We start from the raw sequence: 21,519 nt of genomic DNA on the forward strand, positions 1-21,519 counted from the left end.
TTGCTGGGACCTGCCTGCCTGGCCCCGGCTCAGAAATAAAAGTTTCCACTTGCTGCAAGGGTGTCTCAATATGGAGGAGCCTTGGAGACTTAGCAGCAGCCACCTCTTCTGGTGTCGCTGCCGAGGCTGTAGAGTTACCGGCCCTCTGATCAGGCCTGCAGCTCAGAGAAGCAGGTCTCCATACTTAACTGGACAGCAGTCCCGGTGGTGGCCTCTTAATTGGCCGTCACTGGTAAAATAAGCTCCACGGACCCACTGCCCGCCTGCACCGGCTCGGAACATGCATTTCGTCCCGACGTCGGGACTTCACTCATGCCAACGTTTCAGGTTGATGACCGTTCATCAGAACTGCCTGATATGCTGGATATTTCTAGCATTTTCTGGTTTTATTTCAGATTTCCAGCATCCGCTGTTATTTGGATTTTGCACCATTGGTCTCTGCTCTGCTTATTTCCTGATGGCATGCTAAGACTGCAAACAGCTAGTTTTGAAACTTGCCTGTGGATGTGAACCTTATCCCATCACTTCATGGTGAAACATGTCACAACAGCATATTTGCAATTTTTTACTTAAACAGTGCCAGCACTACAAACATAACATGTTGCTATATGAGAGATCAAACAAAAATAAGTATATACAAGTGTATATGTTTTACTTGGAATCTTTTTTTGTGAAATATCCTGAACATATTTGTTTTTGCGATTGCAGCTTGGCAATCCTAAATTACTGTTACAGCATGTGACTAAGTCCAACGCCACTGACAGTTAAAATTTATGTTTGCCACAAGGTGGCACTGTAACACCACACAGTGGTGGACCGTGAAAAATGTGTGTTAAGTATTGGTACACTGACTTTCAATTCTATTTAAGTTAAGAGAGTTTCCACCAATGGGGGTGGAAAAATAACCCTACCTGAGCCCACATCCACAACAACCATTCCCATTTCTGTACAGTACCTTTAATGTAGAAAAAATGCCACAAGATAATTTAAAGGGGTGCAAGGAAAAAACGGTCACAAACCAAAGGAGATATTGGGCCTGATTCTAAATCTGTGTAAGTGGAAGGGTTTTGAGAAAGTTAAAATCTCACCTGTTAATAATTAGGAGGGATGGCCAAAGGTTTGGTCAAAGAGCATGGTTTTAAAGAGGGTCTTAAGGAGAAGGGGAAGGGAATTCCAGATTGAGGCATTGACAGTTAAAGGAACAGCTACTGGTGGGGTGACAGCTGTATTTCGGGAAACAAAAAAGTCCTGAGGGTTATATTTGCAACCCATCACTGCTTTGCTCCTGAGGCTGGGAATGAAAGACTGCACAAAGTAGTCCCCCCTAATTTTGGAAACAAATACGTGGCCTCCTTTTTGTTACAGTGATACCTACCGGTGTCATAGAATCACAGAAAGGTTAAGACGCAGAACAAGGCCATTTGGCCCATTCTGTCTGTGCCGGCCGAAAAACGATCCACCTATTCTAACCCCATCTACCAGTATTTGGTCCATAGCCCTGCAGATTGCAGCATTTCAGGTGCATATCCAGAGTTTTGAATGAGTTGAAGGTTTCTGCCTCAACTACCCTTTCAGGCAGTGAGTTCCAGACCCTCACCACCCTCTGGGTGAAAAAGATTTTCTTCATCACCCCTCTAATTTTTCAACCAATCACTTTAAATCTATGCCCCATTGTCACTGATCTCTCTGTGACGGTGAATAGACCCTTCACCTCCACTCTATCCAGGCCCCCTAAAAATTTTGTACATTTCAATCAGATCTCCCCTCAGCCTTCTCTGTTCCAAGGAGAACAGCCCCAGCCTATCCAGTCTTTCCTCATAGCTGCATTTTTCCAGTCCTGTCAACATCCTCATAAATTTCCTCTGCACCATCTCTAGTGCAATTACATCCTTTCTGTAATGAGGTGACCAGGACTGCACACAGTACACAAGTTGTGACCTAACCAATGAGTTATACAGTTCCAGCATAATCTCTCTGCTCTTATATTCTATACCTTGGCTGATAAAGGAAAGGATTCCATATGCCTTCAAAACCACCTTATCGACCTGTCCTGCTACCTTCAGGGATCTGTGGACATTCACTCCCAGGTCCCGCACTTCCTCGACACTTCTCAGTATTTTCCCATTAATCGTGTGTTCCTTTGCCTTCTTTGACCTCCCCAAATGCATCACCTCACTGTTCTCTGGGTTGAATTCCATTTGCCACTTTTCTTCCCATCTGACCAGACCATCAATATCTTCCTGCAGCCTACAGCTATCCTCCTCTCTATCTACCACACGGCCAACCTTTGTGTCATCTGAAAACTTCTTGATCATGCCCCTTACATTTACATCCAAATCGTTTATACCACAAAAAGCAGGGCATGCTGTACTGAGCCCTGTGGAATGCCGCTGGAAACAGCCCTCCAGTCGCTAAAACACCAGTCAACAATTGTTAATAAAAGCAAAATACTGTGGATGCTGGAAATCTGAAATAAAAACAAGAAATGCTGCAAATACTCAGCAGGTCTGGCAGCATCTGTGGAGAGAGAAGCAGAGTTAACGTTTCGAGTCAGTGCCCCTTCTTCAGAACTGGCAAATATTAGAAATGTCAAAGGTTATAAGCAAGTAAAGCGGGGCTGGGGCAAGAGATTACAAAGGAGAAGGTGTAGATTGGACAAGGCACAGATTAGCTGACCAGAAGGTCATGGAGCAAAGGCAAACAATATGTTAATGGTGTGTTGAAAGACAAAGCATTAGTACAGATGGGGTGTTAACGGACTGAAAATTGAACAGCAGCAAATACAAACATGAAAAAAACAGTGGATAAGCAAACAGAACAAACTATGAAATAAACATACAAAAAAGTAAAAAATGTAAAAAAAGAAAAAATAACTAAAAATAAAAGTAAAATGGGGGGCCCATCATGCTCTGAAATTATTGAACTCAATGTTCAGTCCGGCAGGCTGTAGTGTGCCTAATCGGTATATGAGATGCTGTTCCTCGAGCTTGCGTTGATGTTCACTGGAATACTGCAGCAATCCCAGGACAGAGATGTGAGCATGAGAGCAGGGGGGAGTGTTGAAATGGCAAGCAACCGGAAGCTCGGGGTCCTGCTTGCGGACTGAGCGGAGGTGTTCCGTAAAGCGGTCACCCAGTCTGTATTTGGTCTCCCCAATGTAGAGGAGACCATATTGTGAGCAGCGAATACAGTATACCACATTGAAAGAAGTACAAGTAATTCGCTGCTTCAACTGAAAGGAGTGTTTGGGGCCTGGGATAGTGAGGAGAGAGGAGGTAAATGGGCAGGTATTACACCTCCTGTGATTGCAGGGGAAGGTGCCATGGGAAGGGGACGAGGTGGTGGGGGTAATGGAGGAGTGGACCAGGGTGTTGTGGAGGGAACGATCCCTTCGGAATGCTGACAGGGGAAGGGAGGGGAAGATGCGTTTGGTACTGGCATCACGCTGGAGGTGGTGGAAATGGCGGAGGATGATCCTTTGGATATGGAGGCTGATGGGGTGGAAAGTGAGGACAAGGGGAACCTGTCACGGTTCTGGGAGGGAGGGGAAGGGGTGAGGGTAGAGGTGCGGGAAATGGGCCAGACACGGTTGAGGGCCCTGTCAACAGCAGTGGGGGGGGGAGGGGGGGGAATCCTCGGTTGAGGAAAAAGGAAGACATATCAGAAGTGCTGTCATGGAAGGTAGCATCATAAGAGCAGATCATCAGAGATGCTTTGTTTCCCGCCACTGAGCCAATTTTGCATCCACCTTGCTGCATTTCCCTGGATCCCATGGGATTTTTTTTTTTAACCAGTCTGCCATGTGCAACCTTGTCAAAAGCCTTGCTAAAATCCATGTAGACCACATCAACTGCACTACCCTCATCTATCGTCCTTGTTACTTCTTCACAAAATTCGATCAAGTTGGTCAAACAAGATCTTCCCTTAACAAATCCATGCTGACTGTCCTTGATTGACCTGTACCTTTCTAAGTGACTGTTTATCCTGTCTCTCAGAATAGAGTCCAATAATTTGCCCACTACTGAGGTTAAACTGATTGGCCTGTAATTATTCGGTCTATCCTTCGCTCCTTTTTTAAACAAAGGTACAACATTAGCAGTTCTCCAATCCTTCGGTACCACACCTGTATCCAGTGAGGACTTGGAAAATGATGGTCAGACCTTCGGCTATTTCCTCTCTTGCTTCTTTTAACATGATAGAATTCTTTATTAAGATGGAGAGTGAGAGAGTTAATTCCAAGACTGGGGTCCTGAATCTAAATAAAGGAAACTATGAAGGCATGAGGCATGAGTTGGCTATGATAGATTGGGGAACATTACTTAAAGGGTTGACAGTGAATAGGCAATGGCTAGCATTCAAAGAGCACGTGGATGAATTACAACGATTGTTCATTCCTGTCTGGCACAAAAATAAAACAGGAAGGGTGACTCAACCGTGGATTACAAAAGAAATTGGGGATAGTATTAGATCCAAGGAGGAGAAATATAAAATGGCCAGAACAAGCAGCAAACCTGAGGATTGGGAGCAGTTTAGAATTCAGCAAAGGAGGACAACGGGATTGATTAAGAAGGGGAAAATAGAGTATGCGAGTAAGCTTGCAGGGAACATAAAAACTGACTGTGTTCTATAGATAAGTGAAGAGAAAAAGATTAGTGAAGACAAATGTGGGTCCCTTACAGTCAGAAACGGGGGAATTTATAATGGGGAACAAAGAAATGGCAGACCAATTAAATACAAATGTAATTGTATTTATATATAAATATAAATATATATATATATAAACAAAGCCAAAAGACTTGCAGGTTGGTAGGTAAATTGGCCATTATAAATTGCCCCTAGTATAGGTAGGTGGTAGGGAAATATAGGAACAGGTGGGGATGTGGTAGGGATATGGAATTAGTGTAGGATTAGTATAAATGGGTGGTTGATGGTCGGCACAGACTCGGTGGGCCGAAGGGCCTGTTTCAGTGCTGTATCTCTAAACTAAACTAAACATACTTTCATTCTGTCTTCACAAAGGAGGACACAAATTACCTCCCAGAAATGTTGGGGAACATAGGGTCTAGTGAGAAGAAGGAATTGTATGAAATCAGTATTAGTAGGGAAATGGTGTTAGGGAGATTGATGGGACTGAAGGCTGATAAATTCCCAGGGTCTGATCATCTACATCCCAGAGTACTTAAGGAAGTAGCCCTAGAAATAGTAGATGCATTGCTGGTCATTTTTCAAAATTCTATAGACTCTGGAACAGTTCCAATGGATTGGAGGGTTGCTAATGTAACCCCACTATTTAAAAAAGGAGGTAGAGAGAAAACAGGGAACTATAGAATTGTTAGCCTGACATCAGTAGTGGGGAAAATGCTAGAGTCCATTATAAAAGATGTAATAGCAGAGCACTTGGAAAACAATGACAGGATCGGACAAAGTCAACATGGATTTACGAAAGGGAAATCATGCTTGACAAATCTACTGGAATTTTTTGAGAATGTAACTAGTAGAATAGATAAGGGAGAACCAGTGGATATGGTGTATTTGGACTTTCAGAAGGCTTTTGATAAGGTCCCACATAAGAGATTAGCATGCAAAATTAAAGCACATGGAATTGGGGGTAAGGTACTGACATGGATAGAGAACTGGCTGGCAGACAGGAAACCAAGAATAGGAATAAACGGGTCTTTTTCCGAGTGGCAGGCAGTGACTAGTGGGGTACTGCAGGGATCAGTGCTAGGACCCCAGCTATTCACAATATATATTAATGATATAGATGAGGGAATTAAATGTAATATATCCAAGTTTGCAGATGACACAAAACTGGGTGGGAGTGTGAGCTGTGAGGAGGATGCAGAGAAGCTCGAGTGTGATTTGGACAGGTTGAGTGAGTGGGCAAATATATGGCAGATGCAGCATAATGTGGATAAATGTGAGGTTATCCACTTTGGTGGCAAAAACAGAAAGGCAGATTTATTATCTGAATGGCGATAGATTGGGAAAGGGGAAGGTGCAGCAAGACCTGGGTGCACCAGTCGCTGAAAGTGAGCATGCAGGTGCAACAGGCAGTTAAGAAGACGAATGTATGTTGGCCTTCATAGTGAGAGGATTCGAGTACAAGAGCAAGGATGTCTTACTGCAATTATACAAGGCCTTGTTGAGACCACATCTGGAGTATTGTGTGCAGTTTTAGTCTCCTTATCTGAGGAAGGCTGTTCTTAATATGGATGGAGTGCAGCAAAGGTTCACCAGACTGATCCCTGGGATGGCAGGACTGACGTATGAAGAGAGATTGGGTCGATTAGGCTTGTATTCACTAGAGTTTGGAAGAGTGAGAGGGGATCTCATAGAAACATACAAAATTCTAACAAGACTGGACAGACTAGATGCAGGAAAGATGTTCCCGATGGCAAGGGAGTCCAGGACCAGGGGTCACAGTCTAAGGATAAGGGATAAGCCATTTAGGACAGATTTCTTCACCCAGAGTGTTGAACCAGTGGAATTCTCGACCACAGAAAGCAGTTGAGGCCAAATCATTAAATATATTCAAGAAAGAGTTATATATAGTTCTTAGGGCTAAAGGGAACAAGGGATACGGGGAGAAAGCGGGAGCAAGGTACTGAGTTTGGATGATCAGCCATGATTGTATTGAATGGCGGTGCAGGCTCGAAGGGCCGAATGGCCTACTCCTGCTCCTATTTTTTCTATGTTTTCTAGGGCACATTTCATCTGGCCCTAGAATGTCCTAGAAATTGAAAGCAAATTGTTTGGAAACAAATGCTGTGAGTTGCGTGGTGATTTGTATTTTTAATTGATTTCCCACAAATTCTGATAAACTTACAAATTTAAGAGACAGACATGAAGGCAACAAATTGCCTTTCACAGCATTTATACAATGGAAGGCCCTTTCATGATAAAGTTTACTAATAAGGCAGGCAGGGAGGGACTCTAAGCCTGCCTGGAGTGCTGGTCCCCTGGTCTGCCTGGAGACCACCTCCAGGCAGCTAAACTCTCTCCTGCCGTCTCCAGGAACCTGGAGGCTGACTGAAAAATCCCAGTCGGCCTCCTTCAATAAGTCTTCAATCACAATTGGCTAACCGCTACCCCCCACCCCACTGCCTGCAATCTCGCCTTGGGGACAATGGCCCAGGAGCAGGATGGAGCCGGGGAACTGGCATGCAGGCTGGTGGCGCAAAATTCTGTGCTTACCCCACTCCATTCCCGGTCCCATTGAGGGCTAAAAATCCAGCCCAGGATTTTCTGTTTTTATTTTAATGCCGCCTATAGACATAACAGGTGCAGCCGATAACTGCGGACACTATTACAGCAGAAAAATCCCAGTGTAGAAACTGACATAGCTTTTCCATTCATTGTGAAATGGAATGTTACAACCCACTCAGCAATTTTAATGTGTAATAGATATATCACCATTAAATATTATGAGATATAGTACACTCAGATCATTTACCATTGCTTGCAAATAACAATGTGGCCAGCATTGGGAAAATGTTAGGTATAACATTTGTGATGTGGACTGCAAATCCATTCACCATATTAAACATAATGCAGCTGTGTTTATTTTATGAATCAAAACAGTACAGACTTTTAAAACAAAAATGTGTGACATTAAATGCGTAAACATAGTTGTTTAAAAAGTGAATTCCAAAAACCCAGATGCGGTAGCAAGAGCATCATGATTTTAACAGAGATAATAAACCCAACAACGCTTAATAATGGCTATGCACAGTATGGAAAACAAAAGCCATGTAGATTGCAGAAATCAAAGAGACAGCCGTCCCTGTGATTTGCCAAATTATTATTGCTCACTCGACCTATGGTATATCTTGGATATTTGTAAAGGTTTTTCTTTTATTGATAAAAGCAGCTCTCATCTTTCCCTAGTATGTCCCTGAAAGATGGCCTTCTAAATGAGATGTCCTAAAGTTTCAGCATCTCACTAAACTTACCAGTGGAGTGGGTAGCCTGGAAACCTTTCCTTTGTACAGATGCATCTGAAACAAATCTGATAAACATTTTGTTTCCAGTGGAGATGACAGGAGCTGGAATGATGCTGCCACAAAATCGTCCCAGGATTGCAAATTTATCCGTTTCTCCATCAAACGCTTCTAGATGATCATAAGCACATTCCTGGTGTTGTTCAATCTCAAATTCATTAAAAGTCTAGAAAAAAGAAAACACAATAGACTGGGAAATACTTTCTCCTGACATACATATTTTCGCAGGCTTAATAATATCTCGGTCAACCACCAGGAGGTAAATGACAATAGTTGGGATCTTAGTTGAGATTTGATAGCCAGGCTGAATGCTTGATTTCACTGAAATGTAAATGAAGGTTTTGTACAAATGTTTGTTTTAGTTTCATGGTCTTTGCATCATGGTCTCAAACAGTGAATTGCAGATCTTGATCATAAAATAAGCAATATTTTGCTTTGCATTCAAGTATGTGACCTTCCTAGATCTTTAAACAACAAGATTCTAAATGTGAATATGAGATCTCATATATAATGAGGCAAACTGCTAACCCTAATATTGTTAACATTGCTTGGTACCTGACTGCAGATAACCTCATGTTCTGGAGTTTCTCATAAGATGTTGTTTGAAAATAAATCAGGTTGCTAGCCTCTATCATTCAGCCAATTAACAGACAATAGCTCGTTTCCCAGATATTTTCTACACAGCACACTTAGCTGCTCAACAAACAGATAATTAAGGTGGTCTGTGAGTAGGCTTTGTGTAACCCTTATAGCAAGACTTAATGAAATCTCTTTGAAAATTCTCTGTGGCTGAATAATAAGCTTTTGTATTTTAAAAAGTACTGAAGCAAGAAGAGTTATTCAAATGTGATGGGTATATGAGGCTTTATTATTCTAGTAGATATACTCCACATTACAAATTATTTACCTCGGCTACCAATCTCTGATCATGGCAAAATTTCTTAGTTCTGTGATTGAACGAGGGATGGAGTAATAAATGAGTGATCGCCGCTATAAAAATTTGAAACACTCTCAAGCTCTCTGATTTGGATTGCCTGTTCCTGCATCCCAGTTGAATGCCTGGACAAAGTGAATGCAAGAAAATCGAGAGGGAAGGAAGCCACACCACTAATGAAAATTGCCCAATTTTCCATTCATTCATTTAAATAGACCGAAGGTCAAATACGCTCCATTGTGGGCATGTTCTCCTTCCCACATGATTTTCCTGTATTCACTGTTCCCAGGCAATCGAATAATTCCAGCTGCAGAAACAGCAAAGTCTCTGTGACAATGTTTGGAAAATAAAGCAATGGTTTAATCCTGAACTTTCAATCTTTGAAAGTGCAGTGGTGCAGCTTTGACAGCAACGTGTGATAGATGAGTAGATTTCCTCCTCTCACCTAATTCATTTTGCAGAAAACTATGCACTTAATTGTGTTAGAAGCGGCAGGTACAAGTGGGCCAATGCAGCTTACTGATATCAGATGATATTATTGTCAGTCATGCTTCAAAAAACCCATAACATGCTGCATTTAGGCTGACGTACAGTAACCGAGGAGTGTATACTATTCTCCTTGTGGTTTAAAATGTCAGCTGGAAAGACAGAGACAAACTAATGATTATACAATCATAGGCTGATGTCATTCAGTGGCTTACTTTTTTTCCCCTAACCAATGCTCATTATTATTCAGCAAGTGATACATGTATGAAATTGACAATATGAGAGAAAAGAGAATAGAAAATGCTGAAAGGCAGAGATGAGACAGATGAAATGGAGGAGATTCATGTGGAATATAAACACCAGCATTGTCTAGTTGGGCTGAATGGCTTGTTTCTGTGCTGTATATTCTATGTAAGGCAATAGCTCTCACTTCCCAGTTAGGGAAACATTATCGCTAGGATCTCCAGTCACTTAGAGAAAAAGATCTGCATGCACATTTACAGATCAGTTTCCTGCTTTTACCTTCCAGCTTTCCATGCCATATGGTTTTGGTGAGTTTGATAGATAAATATTTGAAGCAGAGTAAGATACTGGGCTGTGGGCAGTGTGTGGGGCAATGGGATTCATTTTGGATTGCTCTAGCAAAGAGCCAGCACAGACATAAAATGGGGTAGATCTCCATTTGCAGCATCTGGGCAGTAATCTGGTATTTGCTTGTCCTTTATATAGAGCCAATCGAATTACCACCCAGGTGGTGAAGATGCAAATCTTCCCCCAGATAGACTAAATGACCACCTGCTGTGCTGCAGACCTTTGTGTTTCTATCGTATTCTAACCTTGCTTTCTGGAAAATAGTGTTTGCTATTCATGTTTAATGATCCCTGCGAAACATTTCTCAAGTGCTTATATTTAAGTGTTATTACCCTATATTTTATCTTTACTGCTGTGACCAGAGCCAGCTGTCACAGCTGAAGACCAGAACTGTCCTAACGTTTAAATCAAATACTCTCAATTAACTCGAGGCTAATCTCAGATGTTTTCTGCAATTTAAATAATTGAGGAAAAAAAAGCTTTCTTGCAAAATGGTGCCAAATTGTTTGCCAAATTTTAGACAATCTAACTACTCAGTTGAGCAATTTTCATATCAAGAGTTTCGTCTAAAGCCACATTTCCAAATAAAATAACTCATGCATCTGCAATTTGTTTTACAATAGCAAATGGCCATTCTCATCTTGTGATATTGCATGTCATATTCTCCTTTTCTGTACATATTCAGCTCAGGCTAAATTTATCAGTTCAGTTTTGCTCAGTCAAATGCTAAAATGCTTGCTGGGGAGTGGGTAGTGCAGTGATTTAGTGCACACCACTTTCACCTCTGGGCCTTAGGATTTGAGCCCAATCCAAATGGATGAAGTGAAGATTTCCTTTCTCTGTTGGCTGTAAGGATTCAATATGAATGAGTTTGAACAGTCTTGACCCTTTTTGCCAGACAGAAGCCCAAAACAGAAAAATAACTCTTAAAAGCTAGTGGACAAGTACAAAAATTAATTATAAAGGGTAATGGAATGTTGGCCTTTATCTCAATGGGGCTGGAATACAAAGGGGTGGATGTTATGTTATTGTTATATAAACCTCTGGATAGATCCCGCCTGGAGTACTGCATTCAGTTCTTGGCACTGCACCTCAGTAAGGATATGGCCATGGAGGGTGTGCAGTGCTGATTCACCAGAATGATACCAAGCTAAAAGGGTTAAGGTTAAGATTTGATTACAGGAGTAAAGAAGTCTTGCTGAAATTGTACAGAGCCTTGATGAGACTGCACCTAGAGTATTGTGTACAGTTTTGGTCTCCTTACCTAAAGAAGGATATACCTGCCACAGAGGGATAGCAACGAAGGTTCACCAGACTGATTCCTGGGATGGCGGGAGTGTCCTATGAGGAAAGAATGACGAGAACTGGGCCTATATTCTTTAGAGTTTAGAAGAATGAGAGGTGATCTCATTGAAGCGTATAAATTTCTTACAGGGCTCAACAAGGTTGATACAGGAAGGATGTTTCTTCTGGCTGGGGGGGTCTAGAACCAGGCGACACAGACTCAGAATAAGAGTTAGGCCATTTAGGACCATATGACCATACGAATTAGGAGCAGAAGTAGGCCATTCAACCTGTCGAGCCTGCTCCGCCATTGAATAAGATCATAGCTGATCTGTTTCTGTCTCTAATTAGACACCCCCATCTACCTCCGATAATCTTTGATTCCCTTGCCTAACAAGAATCTATCAACCTCCGCCTTAAAAATATTCAATGATCCCACCTCCACCACCTTCTAAGGCAGAGAATTCCAAAGTCACACAACCCTCCAAGAGAAAACATTTCTCCTTATCTCTGTTCTGAAAGGGTGATCCCTAATTTTAAAACAGTGCCCCCTAGCTCTGGACTCACCCACAAGAGGAAACATCCTTTCCACATCCACCTTGTCAATACTGTTCAGAATCTTATATACTTCAATCAAATCTCCCCTCACTCTTATAAACCTCAGTGAAAACAAGCCCAGACTGCCCAACCTTTCCTCATAAGACAACCCACTCATTCCAGGTATCAATCTAGTAAACCTCCTCTGAACCACCTCCAACGCATTCATATCCTTCCTTAAATAAGGAGATCAAAACTGCACACAGTACTCGAGATGTGGTCTCACCAATGCCCTGTACAACTGAAACATCACATCCTTACTTTTCAATTCCTCTTGTGATAAAGGATTGCATTGCATTAGCCTTCTTTATTACTTGCTGTACCTGCATACCAACTTTTTGAGATGAGGATGAATTTCTTCATTCAGAGGGTGGTGAATCTGTGGAATTCTCTACCCCAGAGGGCTGTGGATTTTCAGTCATTATGTTCAAGACAGAGATTGATAGATTTCTAGATATTAAAGATATCAAGGGATATGGAGGTAATGCGAGAAAATGGCTTTGAGGTAGAAGATCAGCCATGATCTAGTTGAATGGCGGAGCAGGCTCAAGGGGCCAAATGGCCTAGTCCTGCTCCTATTTCCTATGTTCCTGTGTCAAGAGGACAGGTTGCATAGACTAGGCTTGCATTCCATTTGAGTATAGATGATTAAAGGGTCATCTAATTGAGATATTTAAGATGATGAAAGGATTTGATAAGGTAGGCAGAAACTATTTCCTCTAGTTGGGGAGTCCAGAACAAGGCGATATAATCTCAAATTAGAGCTGAGCAGTTCAAGGGTAGTGGAAATTTGAAACACACTCCCCCCAGAGGCTGTTGAGGCTGGGGTCAATTGAAAATTTCAAAACCGAGATTGATAAGATTTTTGTTAGGAAAGGGGATTAAGGGATGTGGAACCGAGCAGGTAGATACAGATTAGCCGCGATCTAATTGAATGCTGCAACAGGCTCGAGGGGCTGAATGTCCTACTCCTATTCCTATATTCCTAACATTAGCTTGGTAATCTCAATTAGAGATCATATGGATGGCTAGTGTGCGAAATGGAAGTGTCTTGCTGGTACAGCTGAGAATATGGCATATCACTGGGACATTGTGGAGGGAAACGAATGCTGAAGTTGTCTATGCTAGCTCGATTTTGGAATACTTGGTGCTGACAATGGATGACTTTAAAGAGAAGATACTTTTCTGCATTTAATTCATTTCCTTTCAAGTTGAAGAATTATCACCAGCTTTGTTTAAAAACATCATCCAGAGAGAATTACTAGCTTTGTATAAACAATTGAACATGAGGAGACTGTCTTGGAGGAAATATTCAGCACAAAATTGAGAGAATTGAATTAATGTTAATTAAATTAATAAGATCATGAAACTCTGGTTTGATGACTATGTACAGTAATATTAGAGCATCAGATGCAGTAACATTAACAGAAAAAAAAACTTAGTTATGTAGCACTGCTCACATTAAAGGACTTCTCGGAGCACTAGAAGGTCAACACCGAGCAGAAGTGAATGAAATTCGGGAAGGCCAAAGGCATGGTCAAAGAAATTAGTTTTCAGGATGTTTTTAAAATCAGAGAGAGGAAAGATCAAAGCAAAGTACTGTTGGAGAAAAATTCCAGACAGCAGGGGTGTATTGGCTGAAAATCTGGCTTCACATGGTGGAGTAGGGGATGAGCAGTAATCCAGAATCTGAAAAACATATATGGGTCATATGGCTGCAGAAGTTTTGCTAAGTGGAATAATGTGAGGCTGTGGAGCAATTTGTCAAGAAAGATGAGGATTTTGGCTGAGGAAGAAGGAGCCTGTGGTTTTCGGGAGAGGGGCAGGAGGGGCAGGAGGAGAGAGGGGAAATCAAGCCATATGATTTTGGATAAGCTGTATTGTTCTGGGGTTGTTGGTGTGGAACTCAGTAAGGTGAGCATTAGAGACATTTATCAGCAAGATAGCAAAGATGTGGCTGAGGGTTTCAGCAGTGGTAATGGTGAGATAAAGACAAGAATAGCTGATGGTCTGAAAATGGAAGGAGGTGATCTCGATCAGAAGTGGGTTGAAAGTCTAGCTCAGGATTGAACAAGATCACATAGAGGGTAATTGCTGGATTCAGCCAGCTGGAGGCATCTGAAAATGTTAATGGAGTGCATGCAAGTGCTGACAGGAGCCAAACAGGACAGCTTCAATTTTCCCAGTTTTGGGTTATAGAAAGTTACCATGCAACTATGACATAATGTCAAAAAGACAGTTAGATAATACAACAGCATGTAAATTAATGGAGCGGCAGAAATGGTGCATCAGATGAACTTGTGCTTCCAGCTGATGTGACTGAGGGATGGCATATAGGTGATGATGACTGGAAGGAGAAATACAAGAGATGCTGAAGGAGAAGCAGTATGAGAAAATATGACATCCTTTGGGATAGGTAGGAGTGGAATTATGAGAGAGGAGCGTCATGGATGTTGTCTGTGGAGAGATGGAACAGGAAAATGTAATGATCAGTGATGCCAATGAAGGTTAAAAAAAAGAATGCCAGAGAGCTTTGGGTGGAGTCACATAAGACCTCGCTGGTGACTTTCTGTTGTCTTGGCTCAATGGGCAGGTCAGATTGGAACAACTCAAACAGGGAATGGTGAGACAGATGAATGGCTGGAAGGATAGCAATACTGCATTCAAAAACTCGTAGAACAAGGAAAGGTTAGAAACAGGCCAGTAGTTTAAAAAGGATGGAAGGATCAATGGTGAAATTTTTAAGGAGTAATGACAGTGGAAATCAAAGTGGTGATGATGATACCATATAGGAGCAAGTTGATAATGTTGAAGAGATCAAAAAGGAGAAAATGAAGAGAAACGCTAAAGAGTAGAGGCCGGTCAGGCTGAATTGAAAGGAGAGCTGGGAGAAGGTGAGGGATGGAGAAGAGACAGAGGCAGCAAAGCCAATGGTCTAGATTTTGGAGACGAAGACATCTCAGGCTAGATTTTCCAGAATTTGCTCTGGAATGGGGGTGAGGACAGGATTCCTGCCCGCCATACCAACCCCACTGTGAGTCAAAACTAACTAACGGACGGACTAACTAAGTAGCATCTGTTCCCACTGAGAACTCTACCAAAAAGATGAAGGTCACCATTGCCAGCTGGGAAAGTTCAAGCAACATTGCAACTTGAAGTGGAGGAAGGAACTTAAAAGGGGGAGGAAGACCCCTGAGGATTAGAGGCGGGGGTTTTTCGGTCTCAGGTTCGGCCAAATTCTAAAATGATGAGCATTTAAGGCCTTTCCCGGTGCTCTAGAGACTATCGGCACCCTTCTCCCGACAGTCACAGAGTTGATGAGACCAGCAACAGAAGGCAGGCAAATGAGGACAGCTTGTCAGGTCCAGACTCTCTGTTGGAGATTATGTACGGTGAGTGCGGAGGGGCAGCTGACAGCCTCAAAATAAGATAAAAGTATTTATTAGAATCTGAGTATGATTATTTCACAGATCCTGAGCTCTGAGCAGGTAGCTGTGCCCAAAGTGGTGCAGTTGGGGTTAGAGGAAAGAAGGTGGGAAGAGGATCATGTGGAACATAAATACCGACAGATACCTGTTTGGCAGTTTGGCCTGTTTCTGTGCTGTAAATTCTGCGTAATTCTATATCGACTGAAGAATTGCTAAAGTGTTGGAGCCTGATCTCCATCCATGCTCCAGCCTCTTCACTGGGAGTGCGGGATTAGTGAATTTAGCCTTTAACTTCACATTTTAGTTTTAAACTTTTCAGGGCAAGTTCAATTAATTAGAAGCAGTCGATAGGGCTGTACGCTCTGTGTGATATTTTGCATTTTAGAGCTTTATTCAATGCATTTTTTTTTTACGGTGTCAGCGAGTTCTATCTTTAGTTTACCAGACATGTATTTGATTGACAGCCTTTAATGTACATTTGCTGCAGCTGGCCAAATGTGTCAAATAACAGATTCTTTGAAAGAAGATCTCTGAAAAATAATGCACCACTGATCCTTCCCGACAAAACTGCCAAAACTGATTTGATGCTGGATCAATAACATTTCTTTTTTTAGACTTATGATATATAGTTTTAGCAGCACACTATGGATTAAAATGCAGTATTCATTTTAATAACTGAAAGTAGTAAAATACAACATGCTGTTAATACCAAATTTTGAATCTCCTACAGCAAACCCATCTAACCTAATCCCCACTGGAGCCCAGCCAAAATCACCAGGGGTTTGCACTTTATATTAATAGTTGCCCTTGAAAAGGAGCTCCACAATCAAATTTTGAATTTAACCAGCATGTGAAAATTGCTAGAAGAAAGTATTTGATAGGAAGCAGAGTGTGGAATGGCATGGAATATGCTATTATTTAGTCTGAATTTAGAAATATACACTAATCATTAAGTACTCAAAATAGGTACAGATAGCAACTCATATCAAAAGGCAAAGTTTCACTGATCACTTATAAATGTAGTTTAACATATTTTTATATTTCTAAAGAAATATACTTCAATTCTGCACAGTTTTGGACAAATATCTAATATTATTAAAAATCTGTCTATATTTACCACTATAATTTTATGAAATCTCTCCCTCATAATTTTATTTATCATTTTCTTTGCTCATCATGGTGACTTATGACTATGCTGAGAAATATCAGCATCAAACACTCCTGGATCACATATGGCATGAGTTATATGCACAGCAAAGCTCTTTAATCTGCCCCAACGATGGGTGGAACTTCTTCTCTGGTTACAGTAATTGTGGAGGGGGAGCCTCTGTTTAACACAGTGTACATTCAACACTAGATGAGTGCTGTTCCAATTTGCCATTTTAAGCTCCCCATACTACAAGGTAAACCTGCCATGTGGGTTCTTTCAATCTCCTGCTGCAACTTCAGCTCTTTACAATCACTGAATCACAGAATCGTTACAGTGAAGAAGGAGGCCATTCAGCCCATCGTGTCCACACCAGCTCTCTGAAAGAGTAATTCCCTCAGTTCCATTCCCCCGACTTCTCCCCATAACCCTGCACATTCTTCCTTTTCATATAACTGTTTAATTCTCTTTTGAATGCTTCAATTGAACCTGCCTCCATCATGTTCTCAGGCAGCGCATTCCAGACCTTAACCACTCGCTATGTTTTTCCTCATGTCACTTTTGATTTCATCCCTGAAACCATTCTTGTGAATCTTTTCTGTACTCTCTCCAATGTCCTCACGTCTTTCCTAAAGTGTGGTGCCCAGAACTGGACGCAATACTCCAGCTGAGGCTGAACTAGTGTCTTATACAAGTTTAACATAACTTCCTTTCTCTTGTACTCTATGTCCCTAGTAATAAACCCAGGATACTGTATGCTTTATTAACTTCCCTCTCAACCTGTCCTGCCACCTTCAATGACTTATGCACATATACACCTAGGTCCCTCTGCTTCTTCAACCCCTTTAGAATTGTACCCTTTATTTTATATTGTCTCTCCATATTCTTCCTACCAAATTGAATCACTTCACATTTCTCTGCATTGAACTTCATCTGCCACCTGTCTGCCCATTCCACTAACTTGTCTCTGTCCTTTTGAAGTTCTACACTATCCTCCTCACAGTTCACAATGCTTCCAAGTTTTGTATCATCTGCAAACTATGAAATTGTGCCCTGTACACCAAGGTCTAGGTCATTAATATATATCAGGAAAAGCAAGGGTCCCAACACTGATCCCTGGGGAACTCCACCACAAAACTTCCTCCAGCCTGAAAAACATCCATTAACCACTACTCTTTGTTCCCTGTCACTCAGCCAATTGTGCATCCATGTTGCTACCGTCCCTTTTATTCCACGAGCTACAGGTTTGCTCACAAGTCTGTTGTGTGGCACTGTATCAAATTCCTTTTGAAAGTCCATGTACACCACATCAACAGCATTGCCCTCATCAACCCTCTCTACTACCTCCTCAAAAACTCCAGCAAGTTAGCGAAACATGATTGTCCCTTAAGAAATCCATGCTGGCTTTCCTTAATTAACTCGCATTTGTCCTTGTGACTATTGATTTTGTCACAAATTATTTTTTCTAGAAGTTTTCCCACCATCGAAGTTAAACTGAGGGGCCTTTAGTTGCTGGGCTTACCTTTACACCATTTTTGAACAAGAGTGTAACGTTTGAAATTCTCTAGTCCTCTGGCACCACCCCAGACTCTGAGAAAGACTGAAAAATTATGGCCAGTAGCTCTGCAATTTCCACCTTCACTTCCCTCAGTATCCTTGATGCATCTCATCTGGTTCTGGTGTTTTATCCACTTTAAGGACAGCCTATCTAATACTTCCTCTTTATCAATTTTAAACACCTCCAGTGTCTGACTTATTTCCTCTTTCAAAATTACCAAGGAAGAAGATGCAACCCAGGCAAAGACAGGTGCAAAATATTCATTTAATACCTCAACTATGCCCTCTGCCTCCACGTGTAAATCCCGTTTCTGATCCCTAATCGGCCCCACTCCTCCTTTTACCACCCTTTTATTATTTATATGCCTATAGAAAACTTTGGGATTTCCTTTAATGCGAGCTGCCAGTCTCTTTTCATGCTCTCTCTTTGCTTCTCTTATTTGCTTTCTCACTTCCCCTCTGGACCTTTTATATTTAGCCTGGTTCTCAATAGTATTTTCTACCTGGCATCTGTCATAAGCACACTTCTTCTTTATCTTAATCTTTACCTCTTTTGTAATCCAGGGAACTCGGGAATTGTTTGCCCTACTTTTCCCCTTTGAGGGAACATACCTTGACTGTGCCCAAACTATCTCTTCTTTGAAAATAACCCATTGTTCATCTAACAGTTTTCCTACCAGCTTTTGACTCCAATTTATTCACCCCAGCTCCATTCTTACCCATTGATGTTGGCCTTCCCCCAGTTAATTATTCTTGTCCTGGATTGCTCTTTGTCCTTTTCCATAGTCAGCCTAAACCTTATGATACAATGATCACCATCCCCTAATTGCTCTCCTACTGATACTTGATCCACTTGGCCCACCTCATTCCCAAGAACCAGGTCTAGCAGTGCCTCCTTTCTCTTTGAACTAGCAACATACTGTTGTCAAAAACTTTCCTGAACACACTCTAGAAACTCTTGCCTCTCACTTCCCTTTACACTACTATTATCCCAGTCTTTGTTTGGATAATTACAGTCCCCCATTATAACTACCCTATAATTTTTGCACCTCTATAATTTCCTTGCAAATGTGTTCTTCCATGTCCTTCCCACTAGCTGGTGGCCTATAGACAACACCGAGCAATGTAACTGCACCTTTTTTGTTCCTTAGCTCTGGCCAAATTGATTCTGTCCTCGACCCCTCTGGGACAAGCTTTTTCTCCAGCACTGCAATGCTCTCGGTAATCAATACTGCCACCCGTCCCCCTTTTATCCCTTTTCTACCTTTCCTGAACACCTTGTATCCAGGAATATTTAACACCCAGTCCTGCCCTTCTTTGAGCCAGGTCTCTGTTGTAGCCACAACATCATATTTCCAAATGGCAATCTGCACCTGTACCTCACCAGTCTTATTAACCACACTCCGTGCATTCACATACATACACATTAACCCTGATTCAGACTTTATTACTTTCTCCCTTCCTCTGACCCCACCTAATAACTTACTATTCCCTACTCTAGTGTTTTGAAAATACCACCCCTTTCAAAGTGTGAATATACTATTCAGTGTTTTATATATTTAAACAGAATTAACAGGAAGTACAAAGATTTATAGGGCTGAATTCTATTAATGCACCACAAATCACGACGGATCGCTTTGAAGTCGGTGGTGCATCCTTGTGCAGAGGCCTGTGATATTTCGCGCAAGGACTGATTTAAATGGAGGGGGCAGAATGGCCACCCCCGATGACGTAGAGGGGATGGCTGCTCCGTCCTCAGCAACGGCGTCCGCTGACATTTTTAAAGGGCTTCAAGCCATTCATCCGAATTTACATTTTTACACATACATTTGTTTGACATAAATTTTAAAGATTTCAATAAAAGCTGAAAGCCCCTCTACCATCCCCTCCAATGACCACAGATTTTATTTCTGGGCCTTTCCCACCAAAAAAAAAACTTAATTCCAAGCCGAACTTCCCCTACCCCCCCGTGAACTTAGTCACCTTTGCCCTTCAACCCCTTCCCACCATCCACTCATCCAATAGAAACATTTTTCTCTGCTGCCCCCCCCCACCTCCCGCCCTGAAAATTTCACTCCTCCCCATCCCCACCAGTGTCTCGCCTTAAATCCCCAAACGGGGATCGGCAGGCGCGGGACTTCCGGCCATCAGCCAGAATATTGGCTTGGGACGGCCACCCGGTCCAGGTAGGTTAATTAGCATGTATTTGCATAAGTTTTATTAGGCAAATGAAGGCTGCTTGGTGGCGGGGAGGCGGGGTTGGCTGCACTGAGGCCTCGCCACCGCCAGTAAAATGCAGTGGGGCCTTCTCGGCATCAGGGGTCGTGGCGGACCTCTCTCAGAAGAATGTTCGGGCCCCCCCGCCACGACCCCCGATGCCGGAGGGCTCATAAAATTCAGCCCATTGTGTTTGTTAATGTCAATGTTTGTACTTCATGACTGACTTGCCAAGATGCTGTACTCAGCAGTTTTACACAATGGTAAAGTATACGTATATTGGATTTTTTTCTGATACAGAAACATAGGATTGAATTTTGCGTTTAGGTTGGACCTGGACGTCGGGGTTAAATGTGGGCCCCGGCTCTGCACTGTGTCAGAGCAGTCACTGAACATGGATTTCACCTGGATTGGCCAATTAGTGGCCAGAGAGGATGAGAACAGAAAGTATCGGAAATATTCAGCAGGTCTGGCAGCATCTGTGTAGAGAGAAACAGAGTCAATGTTTCAGGTCTGTGACCCTTCATCAGAACACCAGAGGGTTAGCTCGCTGTCTAATTAAGGACGGTGGGTGGCTCTCGAAGCTGGAGGGCCAATTGGAGGCTCTCCAGTGCAGGAAGGAGCTGCAGCCTGCCATTGAAGGTAAGTTCTTGAGATGCCCTCGCAGCAACTTTAAAATAATTGAAACAAAAACATGACCACAGCTGCTGGACCACCATTATGGAAGAGGAGCTCTGCAGCCACAGCTGTAACCAGGCAGGTGGGGGAGGCCTCAATGTCTGTCTGCAGCATTGGCCCCCGGGGTCTGTCGCTGGGAGGCCACCTCCAGGCAGCTGCTGTGCTGCCAATGCCGCGGGGGGGCTTGCAGGCTGACTAGAAAATTCCAGTCGGCCTCTGATCATCGGTTTTAATTGGCCGTTTAATTGCATGTCTGCCCACCTCATTCCCGCCCCCATATTGGGGTGAAAAGCCTGCCCATGGTCCTTCATTTTTATTGGGGCTGGGATGGGTGGGGGGGGGGCGGGAAAGGTTGGTACACCCTGAGAGTTCATGGGTGTACAGACTCTGCTGATTTTAACATCAGGGCCACAATTAGATAAATGTTTCTGGAATGCCACCTGACACCCAGCCAGATTCATTACCAGGCAGAAGTGATAATTTGGCAGCAAAAGACCACTGCCAGAGACTTGTGGGAGGGAGGCTCTTGCGCGATCAGAATCAAGGATCGGGGGAGGCTGGAACTAGGGCATCCCAAAGACTCCTTGCGAGGCCTGG

The 21,519-nt window shown here is 42.6% G+C and overlaps 1 protein-coding gene across 2 annotated transcripts in view; it reads right to left on the minus strand.

Annotated features, from left to right (window-relative positions):
• Window positions 1–21,519, minus strand: part of tll1 (tolloid-like 1) — a 412,500-nt gene that overhangs the window by 16,189 nt on the left and 374,792 nt on the right. For both annotated transcript variants that reach the window (XM_068040010.1, XM_068040002.1), the window contains one exon: window positions 7,956–8,169. In XM_068040010.1, the coding sequence (XP_067896111.1) occupies window positions 7,956–8,169 (214 nt within the window). The remainder of the gene's footprint in view (window positions 1–7,955; window positions 8,170–21,519) is intronic.

Source organism: Heterodontus francisci, chromosome 1, assembly GCF_036365525.1.
Source record: "Heterodontus francisci isolate sHetFra1 chromosome 1, sHetFra1.hap1, whole genome shotgun sequence".
Lineage (NCBI taxonomy): Eukaryota > Metazoa > Chordata > Chondrichthyes > Heterodontiformes > Heterodontidae > Heterodontus > Heterodontus francisci.